At 42.1% G+C, this 10,490-nt stretch overlaps 1 protein-coding gene across 1 annotated transcript; it reads left to right on the plus strand.

The window, feature by feature from the left end:
- The first annotated feature begins 29 nt into the window (after nucleotides 1-29).
- On the plus strand, nucleotides 30-10,116 carry LOC120720654 (nuclear cap-binding protein subunit 1). The gene is made up of 23 exons (XM_040010411.1): nucleotides 30-192; nucleotides 2,079-2,167; nucleotides 2,374-2,474; nucleotides 2,568-2,724; nucleotides 2,821-2,928; nucleotides 3,193-3,314; nucleotides 3,408-3,477; nucleotides 3,636-3,851; nucleotides 3,927-4,024; nucleotides 4,147-4,210; nucleotides 4,310-4,420; nucleotides 5,225-5,289; nucleotides 5,383-5,445; nucleotides 5,534-5,608; nucleotides 5,895-5,998; nucleotides 6,085-6,207; nucleotides 6,322-6,424; nucleotides 6,646-6,739; nucleotides 6,846-6,949; nucleotides 7,038-7,155; nucleotides 7,256-7,396; nucleotides 8,248-8,361; nucleotides 9,560-10,116. The coding sequence occupies exons 1-23, from the start codon at nucleotides 159-161 to the stop codon at nucleotides 9,671-9,673; spliced, it is 2,388 nt and encodes a 795-aa protein (XP_039866345.1). The 5' UTR covers nucleotides 30-158; the 3' UTR covers nucleotides 9,674-10,116.
- The last annotated feature ends 374 nt before the right edge of the window (nucleotides 10,117-10,490 follow it).

Raw genomic sequence — 10,490 nt, forward strand, 5'->3', positions numbered from 1 at the left:
CCGGATGTGCTTCACTTGAATCAGACCGCTTTTATTTTTCTCTGAGCGGCTGGCTGCTGAATGATCCATAGATAAACTCGTTTAACGGACTCATTGTTTTGTTTCTCGTTCAACACATATTTTGGCTTTGTTACATTCACATCGAAGCGGGGTGAAACATGTCCAGGAGGCGGCACAGCGATGAGAACGACGGTGAGTCGGTGCACGTTAACGGCGTGTTATTCACACCGTTAGGCTAACCAGCGGTGGCTAGCTGGCGTTAGCGAGCTTTTCATGCGTCCCCTACGCACTGTTGGGAGGGTTATTTTACTAGTTTAATGTTTGGGTTTTATCAGCGAGATCCAAAAAGTTCAAAACCAGTGATGACCGCAGTATTCAGTCACATTGTGGCGCACTGAAAGCGAGAAAAGTGCTCAAACAGTCGCATGCAGCCGCAAAATGAACCGGTGCAGCTAGCTGCAGGATTAGCTGGCGTTAATCAGTGTAGTCAGCGACTATGGGGGCGGTAACCAAACACTTCAAAACATGCACGAGATTTAGTGTTAACATCTGATTGAAAGTTTAACTATGGATCTGGATTTATGGGCGGGGAAAATCACCTAAAAATATCAAATATTTTCCCGCAGAGTGCAAGATCCTGAAATTAAATGGGACCTGGTCTGTTTAAAGATTAAATCAGATCTCCTCTCTTAATCTGGGACTATGGTAACTTTGCATATGTACATGGGCAAAGCAAGTTTCTTAATATAGCACTTTTCAAATACTACAGTCAGTCAAGATGCTTTACAAGATTAAGATTAAAACAGAAAAGAAGGGAAATGCAGAAATAGTAGTAATATTCATAGCAACCACAATAATAGCAATGATGGTAATAAAAAGCAGAGATGTCAAAAGTTATTTTGTGTCATGGCTCACACACAGCCGCACATACAGTTTGAATTATAAAACAGTTTTTGTTAATTCACAGAAAATACTTTTTTTTTTTTGTCACGTCTCTCTTAAAAATTATACATTTGTACAGTAAACGGAAACATATCTGTCATTTAATTGTTCACCTGTTGCTTAATTACTTTGGCATAGGATCAGTGGCCATGGAGTTCTTTATCTGTATAAAAACCTATAAAAGTTATGAAAATACAATCAAGAAGCCAGAATTAATGCCCTCCTTCACACTTTTGAAAGCTGCCCATGGAGGCCAGACTGGAGTATTTCCTGGGCCGATTGTGGCCCCTGGCCCTTATGTTTGACACCCCTGGTTAACAGCATAGCAGCTAAGTGCTTTATTAGCCTGTTTTGTTTCAGATTCAAGCAGTATTAGGTGACCAGATCTTGCAAACCTTAGGGTTTGTATCTATAAAACAACTCAGATATATATTTAGGGCTGAAGCCCTTTAATGAGTTGTGTAGTGTGATGTGTAGTTTCTTTTCCAGGAAGGTGCACATCAGGTTAAGTCATCAGATTTCGAAGGAGTTTGCTAGTATGAAGTACCTACGCTGTGCACTTAAAACAAGTATAGAACTGCTGTTAGGTGTGGCAGTCTGCATGCGACACCAGGAAAATAACTTATTAATCCCAGAAAGAGAACGCTGTTGATACAGTGCTGTTTGGTTTGATAAGACATAACGAACAACCACTCGAGACTACATCCTTACTTTTAATATATTAACAGTGTTAATAAACCTTTATATAAATAACAGAAAATAAAGAAAAGAATAATGTAAAAATAATTTGGTCCCCTTTAAATGTTCAATTCAATTGCTGGATTCATGTTTTGTTAATGCTCTTATTCTTTAAATGACAGTGTAAGTGTGCTTTTCTGAACTTCACATAGCTTTATTTTATCAGACCATTGTTTAATTCATAGTCCTGTGCTGTCTGAAAACCACTGAACATGACATGACAGTGTAACTGATGAACACAGCGGAGAATTTATCATCCTAACTTTGAAAAGACTCATTGAGATTAAAAATCTCTTTTTAAGAGTGCACTAGCTAAGAGAAACTGACAGATAATTCCTACAGGAGCTGGTTGAGCCTCTTCTGGCTCTGATTATTGTGTTACTCTTTCACCTTTCCAGGAGGTCAAGCCCATAAGAGGAGGAGAACATCGGAGCCGATTGAGATCGAAGACCGTCTGGAGTCACTGATATGTCGTGTTGGGGAAAAGGTAAGGAGACTCTACAGGAAGGACACATTTTTATTTTTAGGATGAGTAGCTTCATTTTCCACTCTAGAGAGATGAGCCTCACAAGTTCAGTGCAAAACTTTGCTTCTAAAAGTAAATGCCAGAATGTTCTTTTTAGGTCTTCTTTGCTTTGTGTTAAATTGCTTTCTAGTGACAAATTGCTCTTGTGCGAAAATATTTCCTTACAGAGCACATCATCCCTCGAGAGCAACCTGGAGGGCCTCGCTGGCGTCTTAGAGGCAGACCTCCCAAACTACAAAAGCAAAATTCTGCGCATTTTATGTGCTGTGTACGTTCACACCTCTCACCCTTTGATTTCTAATAAATTTTCCAAGTGTGTTTTGTGTGGCGGCAGTCATTATATGTTGTCATTTGTTGACAGTGCCCGCCTCCTGCCCGAGAAGCTGACAGTTTATACGACCTTAGTCGGCCTCCTTAACGCCAGGAACTACAACTTTGGGGGCGAGTTCGTTGAGGCCATGATCAGGCAGTTGAAGGAGACGTTAAAAAACAACTTGTACAGTGAAGCTGTTTACTTGGTATGCTGGCTTTTATAATAATCCTTCAGATTGCTTTTAAACTAATTAACATGGCCACTTTGTATTTATTTTTCATAATGACATCTCTTTCTTTAGGTGCGTTTTCTGTCTGATTTGGTCAACTGCCACGTGATTGCTGCTCCCTCTATGGTGGCCATGTTTGAAAACTTTGTCAGTGTTACTCAGGAGGAAGATGTGCCACAGGTAGGCAGATGGTTTATGGTGTGAAACAAGCTGCATGGTACCCAAAAGCAATTTAAATAATTTGTAATGTTCACATTTGAGCCAGACCTTACATTAAAATAGTAATTATTTGATTTATCTGTTTCTTTCTTTCTTTTAATTTTGGTGAGTCTTTATCATTATGGAGCACATTTTGATCTTTTTTTCACTAGCCCATGGCTGTGTCACAGTCCACACTGTGGTGGATTATGATCCAGTCCTTTAACTGGTCTCTTTTTTTGTCAGGTTCGGTCAGACTGGTTTGTGTACGTCGTTCTGTCCTGTCTGCCCTGGGTCGGGAAGGAGCTCTATGAGAAGAAGGACGTGGAGATGGACCGGCTCCTCAGCCAGATCGAAGGCTACCTCAAGTACGTTCCCCGGTTTGGTTAGATTTTAATTAAGCAATCATCGTTTGCTGCCGTTGTTTCGTTTTTATTCTTGGCTACATCCACATTTTTCAGGAGGAGAGTAAAGACCCATGTCCCCATGCTGCAGGTGTGGACTGCAGATAAACCCCATCCACAAGAGGAGGTGAGAGTCTTGCAGTCGGTTAAACAACAGCAAATATGTGCAATGGTCAAAACAGTAAAAGTGTCTCCTTATGGCCTCATGTTTACTAGAGCTTGCTGTTTGAATACAGCAATGTTTGTTTTCGTCTGAGTAAACGGATCGTATCTTCCTTCCTCCAGTACCTGGACTGCCTTTGGGCTCAGATTCAGAAGCTGAAGAAAGACCGCTGGCAGGAGCGTCACATTCTTCGTCCCTACATCGCCTTTGACAGCGTGCTCTGCGAGGCGCTGCAACACAACCTGCCCCCCTTCACCCCACCGGGCCACATGCCCGACGCCCAGTACCCCATGCCCCGGGTCATCTTCCGCATGTTTGACTACACCGACGCCCCAGAGGTTCATTACAGATAAAACGCTGTCTGTCAAACTCTTCTTCTGCAACTTTTTACATATTCATCTCTTTCTGTTCAGGGACCTGTTATGCCCGGCAGCCATTCTGTGGAGAGATTTGTTATAGAGGAAAACCTGCACTGCATTATCAAAACTCACTGGAAAGAGAGGAAAACATGGTGAGCAATGAGGGCTTTTTGTTTTTTGTTTAAACCTGAATGTGTGAATAAATAGTCACTCGTATAATTTTTTTACTAAAATGCTTAAACAAATTTTTTGTTGTTCTATTCCTAACGCTCAGCGCTGCCCAGCTCCTCAGCTACCCAGGGAAAAATAAGATCCCACTCAACTATCATATCGTCGAGGTATATTTTCTTTCTTGTTTCTGGCATCAAAAAGTAGAAACAGTGCAGAGCTGTTTTAGTCTAATCTGCTGGCTTATTGGCTTTTTTTTTCTCTTTTAGGTGATCTTTGGGGAACTTTTCCAGCTGCCCTCGCCGCCTCACATCGATGTCATGTACACCACACTGCTGATCGAGCTCTGCAAACTGCAGCCCGGATCGTTGCCTCAAGTCGTATCCTTGATTATTTTATCTTAAAAAATAACCTTTAGCTGCTCCTTTGAAAAATTTGAACACTTGTTTGAATTAAATACACCAAACTGTTGCAAAAGGCAACCGTGGCCATCTTTAATTTAGATTAGTTTTAGAGATTAACAGGGCCTAAGTATTTTAGCAGTCGGTCTTATGTAATCCATGTTCAAACCCCAGGATTCAATACTGAGACGCTGAGAGTTTGGTGAAATAGTTTATCGTGGGTAACCTTGGCTGTGGGGCTAAAAGGTTAGCATTTGAGTCAAATGTGTGACTGGATTCTCCTCTCTGTTGTTCCTGTGACATTTTCTTCATAATAATTTAATACAGGCAGCAAAAATATGCACCAGATAATGCAAAAACACATATTTGCCATGTCGCGATCAAATTGAATAATTCTTCTAGGGCATCCATTCTCATCCGCTTATCCTTGTCAGGGTCACAGGGGGGCTGGAGCCTATCCCAGCTACCATACAGCGAGAGGTGGGGTACGCCCCGGGACAGGTTGCCAGCCTGATTAAGGGCTGGCAACAGAGAGACAGACAACCATTCACACACATTCACTCACACACATTCACTCCTATGGGCAGTTCAGTTAACTTGAACTCACTAACTGTAACACAACAAGGAGCTTAATGAGTAGAAGTGTCTGTGAAAGGACACAAATGGAGATCAGATTTGACTTGTCTTAATGAGCACATATGTAGAAAACACACTATAGTTGGAAAATTGTTAAAGGTTTAACAATTAGAAGTTGTTATTGGAGCCTTAACACCTGCCCGTTAGTTGGCCCAAGCCACAGAGATGCTTTACATGAGACTGGACACCATGAACACCACCTGCATAGACCGGTAATGTTTCTGTGTCTTAACTTTAACAGTACAAAGAGAAGGTTTCCTGACTCTCATTTAACTCTAATGTGATCACACTGCTAATTTTTGCAGACTAATCAACTGGTTTTCTCATCATTTGAGCAACTTCCAGTTCCGATGGAGCTGGGATGACTGGTGAGTGACTGACTGGGAGCATTTAAAGTGGCTGTATTTATGTTTTGCCTTTTTAATATTATAACCTAAATCATGCTCTGTCTTAAAGGTCTGACTGCTTGACCGTGGATCTAGAGAAACCCAAGCCCAAGTTTGTCAAAGAGGTTCTGGAGAAGTGCATGAGGTATTGGGGCACTATTTATGCTTTCTTTGAGTTTTCCAGTCCTGTAGAGGAGATCAGGACATGAGAGTCAGGTGTAGTAATATAGTTAGAGAGGGTTTATCTTCTTTATCTTGAGTGTTTGTGACGGTGTATCAGGGCCACTATAGGGAAGAAGTAAGGCTGGGAAGAGAGTACAATAACAAGAAAACATTTAAAAATCCCTTTGGATTAGAAAATTGTAGGGGAAAGAACGTCTGTGTTTTTGCTCATTTCTCTGCTGTTCTCTGTTGTGCTGCTTTAATCGCAGACTTTCATACCACCAGAGGATAGTGGACATCGTGCCTCCAACCTTTTCGGCCCTCATTCCTGCTGACCCCATCTTTACATATAAATATCCAGACGAGAGCGCCTGTAAGACTGCCAGACATGTTTTCTTGTTACTTAAAAACAAAAAGGAGCAGACTGATAACTAAATACTGGACTCTGCTGCTTCATAGCCTCGTTACCGGGTTACCCCATGTCCATCACCGTCAGTAACGCCATCAAGAACAGAGCATCTAACGAAGAGATCCTCACCGTCCTCAAAGAGGTCCCCAACCCCAACCAGGAAGATGATGATGGTTTGTTTCCTGTTTCGTTTTACTTGCTCCTGCATGAAAAGTTCATTTGTGCAGTGCTGTCTTTCTCCTACACTTCTCCCTTCTTTGATTACATTTCTTTCTCGGTCCCTCCAGACGAGGGCGAGAGCTTCAATCCTCTGAAGATCGACGTGTTCCTGCAGACTCTGCTCAACCTAGCAGCCAAATCCTTCAGCCACTCGTTCAGTGCACTCGGCAAGTAAGGAACATCTGTTGCCACCAAAATGTTGTATTGTATTCATCTATGATACAGAGAGATGTATCAGATGTTTTTCTGCTGTTATACAAAGTGCCAGAAACTATTATTTGTTAAGAGCTGAAATAAAAGGAAAATGATTTAATTTAGTTGCTTTTTATGCTCTGAATGCACATGCAGTGACTGGAGAGCTGCTGGCCTCACCTGCGTCTGATTGCTTTCAGGTTTCACGAGATCCTGAAGACTCTGGCCAACAGTGACGAGGGAAAGCTGCACCTCCTCAAAGTGTTGTATGAAGTGTGGAGGAACCACCCGCAGGTACAACAAACAGACCCACGAGCATGTAAATGAAGCCAGTTCTTTTTTTTTTTTTTTTTTTTTTTTTTTTTTTTTTGTGGTTCATGTCAACTCTGCTGATTGGCAGATGATCGCCGTGTTGGTGGACAAATTGATTCGGACGCAGGTTGTGGACTGTGCTGCAGTCGCCAACTGGCTCTTCTCTCAGGACATGGCCCACGAGTTCACCAGGTGGGACACGCAGATGTTTAGGTTTTAGCTGTCATGACGCAAGCGCAGCGTCTTCTCTGTAAACTGAAAGACTTTGTGCCTCATCTAGACTTTTCATCTGGGAGATCCTGCACTCGACCATCCGAAAGATGAACAAACACGTGCAGAAGATCCAGAAGGAGCTGGAGGAGGCCAAAGACAAACTGGAGAAACAGCAGCACAAGAGGGTAACCCTCCCCCCAATATGCAATCATCGTTATTTTAACGTTAAACTTAAAATAATGAACAAATTGTGTAAAATGAATTCAAATTTTTGTTCACTACTAGCGCGACAGCGGGGACGACGAGGATATGGACAAGAACAGTGAAGATGAGGAGGGTCAGCTGGAGGAGCAGATCGAGAGGCTCCAGGAGAAGGTGGAGTCTGCTCAGAGCGAGCAGAAAAACCTCTTCCTTGTCATCTTCCAGGTACGGAAGACTACAGTTTGTTCTTAACTACTTAACCAGTTTCAAGGTTGCAGCGCTGCTGGTGCCAGCTCTCCAACTTATGCAACTCCTGCAGGTGGAAGTAAACAAGGGATTTAATCATCTTTAGTGCCCTCTAGTGGCCCTGTGTCAGTGTTAAATCTGAGCAGATCCCCACATCACTGCAGCTGATTGCTCCTTAGAAGGTAAACATTGTGTGCTAACAGCACTGTAGAAAGGGTTAGATCTATATCATCACAAGTGAAGACACATGAAACAACTGCTGGGTTTGAATCTGACCTGCCTCCTCCGGCTCAGTCAAATGTCGGTGAAGGAAGAATGAGGGGACGGATTAAATTCTGGGATTAGACGACAAAAAAAAAAAAAAAAAATCTCAGAACAGAATTGATTTTCTACCAGGGTTGTGTTCCAGAAAGTGGAATCAGTAAAAACTGAGGTTCTCAGTTTCCCAACAACGGAAGTTAAACTCTGGTTCAGTTTCTGGTTTTGGCCTCCTCTCGTCACCAAAGCAGCTGACTGCCACTTTATTTCATTTCCTCATTAGAGAGACAAGGTCAAAGCTCATATCGGACCACAGTAACAGACGATGTTTTAAAAGATAAATGCGATCACTTAGAGTGAACACACTCAGAGCTGACTGATCAGTTTTTCTGGAACTGAAATCTCCAAGGTTGTTAAACTTCCTGGATTCGTGTAGGCTAAAATGGTTGCCAGCGTCATGACAGTCACCACTGCCGACTCCTTCTTCTTTCTCGAGCTGAAGAGATTAAAATGCAAAGATAAAAGCTTGCTCCATAAAAGCATTTTTAAATGAGGCTTTTCCCCATCCTTAGCGGTTCATCATGCTGTTGACGGAGCACCTGGTTCGCTGTGAAACGGGCAGCGTTGACATCAGCACGCCCTGGTACAAAAACTGCATCGAGCGGCTGCAGCAAATCTTCCTCATGGTAAAAGCACAAAACACTCTCTCTCTCACACACACACACACACACACACACACACACACACACACACACACACATCATTAGATTTCTTTTATTAATGCCCACTTAGTCTGATTTTAGTTTTCTTTGGATGAGTAAAAATTTTGACTTTCTTTACTCCTCTGGAAAAGGACAAGCAATTACTTTCTTTGTAGTTTTAAGACTTTTGAGACAAACACAAATTTCACACACATTATTAGGTTCAATGGGACTTACGGCATCCATAAAGCTACTTGGAAAATCAGAAAAATATAAATGACGAAGTTGTCTGCCACATTTTCATAAAAAAAAAAAAAAAAGAAAAACTAAATAAAAAAATTATGTAATTTCAAGCATGCATAGCACACTGCATGCAGGCCAGTAGTGCTTACATGCAAAGTGAGCCACTCTGACTCTAAAAATCTTAAATATCTGCTAGAGCAGAGAGGCTGGAATCTCATTTATAAAGGCTACTTTGTCTTCTATTATCCAATTTATTTTTTTCTTATTTAATTAACAACATAGGGGTTCCTTATATTATAAACCAGGGGTGGGCAACTCCAGGCCTCGAGGGCCGGTGTCCTGCAGGTTTTAGATCTCACCCTGGGTCTACACACCTGAATCAAATGATTAGTTCATTACCAGGCCTCTAGAGAACTTCAAGACATGCTGAGGAGGTAATTTAGCCATTTAAATCAGCTGTGTTGGATCAAGGACACATGGAAAACCTGCAGGACACCGGCCCTTGAGGCCTGGAGTTGCCCACCCCTGCTATAAACTAAAGGCCCTTCATTTTGAGGGACCTAGCAGCACTTGGCAAGTGGGGGAAGGAACAACTCTTAACAGGAAGAGATGTCCAGCAGAACCTCAGGCTCAGATGCATGCTTTAAGATGCTAAGAGTAGCACTGTAAACATGAGGCAAATACTGCTGTGCTGGACATGAGCCAATATAAACATGCCAGCTTTATGTAATTCACTCAGTTCCAGTTGGCTTTTGGTTCAACAGGAGAACGGGCTGGAACCCTTTACTACCAAAAGAGACATTTTGGGGGGGGGAGAAAAATCTTTCCACACACTGCTAAGTTCTGTACCTTTAATGTATCTGAATATGGAAACCAAGGCTAGCTTTACCTTAAACTCACTCTGTGAACTCTATTGTGACGTCTCCCCCTCGTTCTGCAGCACCACGCGACCATCCAGCAGTACATGGGAACCCTGGAGAACCTGCTGTTCACCGCCGAGCTCGACCACCACATCCTGGCCGTGTACCAGCAGTTCTGCGCCCTGCAGCTTTGAGACGCACGATCCCGATGAAATGTGTACTTGTGTTCACCCGATGTGATGAAGCGACACATTAGAAAAACCAGCTCTTGCATCAAGAATCTCCTCTTCAGTTTTATTTTTATTTTCCTGTCTGGTGCCATTCATTTCACTCATGTGCAGCCACATCAGAGGATGTCTGTTGAGAGAATCTTTAATTTGTGGTAGCGCTCCTTTTTTTTTTTTTTTTGGATGTATTTCTTTGTTTTCTCTTCAGTTTATTTTTACCTCCTGGCCGTATTGTTATGAATGGATCTTTTTAAAAACTGTATGAAGACGGAGCTACAGAAATAATCTTCATAGGAAGGGAGGTTCCAGGTCGGTTCTGACCGATTCTGAATCTAGAGAGTGCTCTACTTTTTTATATTTGTTTTATGTGGAATTGGGAAGTAATTAAAGCTCTACAGAGTCTTTATCCATCCACTCGTTTGTGTTATTGAGTCTTCATGAAAATACAGAATGGGGGGGAGCATCCAGTTTGAGGTTATCTGAACATACCAATGTAAATAAAAATTGAAATATTGTTATAAATGCCTAAAAAGGACAAGTAAACATTTACACAACATCTAGTGCTTAAGTGCATAAGTACAGCCTTACTGCTTTCATAGAACTTAAGAGGTACTGCTAATTTAATCCACTTCATTTATCATCAGCAAGCTTGAGCACCTCTATAAATGCAGAAGCTTTGTCAGTTTGCCGCTCTGGAGCAATTGGGTGTGTATTCAGACAATTCCACAATCATCACAGGAGCAGAAATTCACCCCAGAGATTTGAGCAAGCAGACCGAGTCAGT

This window comes from Simochromis diagramma, unplaced genomic scaffold, assembly GCF_900408965.1.
Source record: "Simochromis diagramma unplaced genomic scaffold, fSimDia1.1 OVJJ01000585.1, whole genome shotgun sequence".
In the NCBI taxonomy this organism is placed as follows: domain Eukaryota; kingdom Metazoa; phylum Chordata; class Actinopteri; order Cichliformes; family Cichlidae; genus Simochromis; species Simochromis diagramma.

Excerpts from the sequence above, each read along its gene's own strand:
- LOC120720654 (XM_040010411.1), top strand. The coding sequence starts at position 159 with ATGTCCAGGAGGCGGCACAGCGATGAGAACGACG. Across the intron at positions 5,609-5,894 it reads GTTCTGGAGAAGTGCATGAG|ACTTTCATACCACCAGAGGA; the intron begins GTATTGGGGCAC and ends CTTTAATCGCAG. Across the intron at positions 6,425-6,645 it reads TCGTTCAGTGCACTCGGCAA|GTTTCACGAGATCCTGAAGA; the intron begins GTAAGGAACATC and ends GATTGCTTTCAG.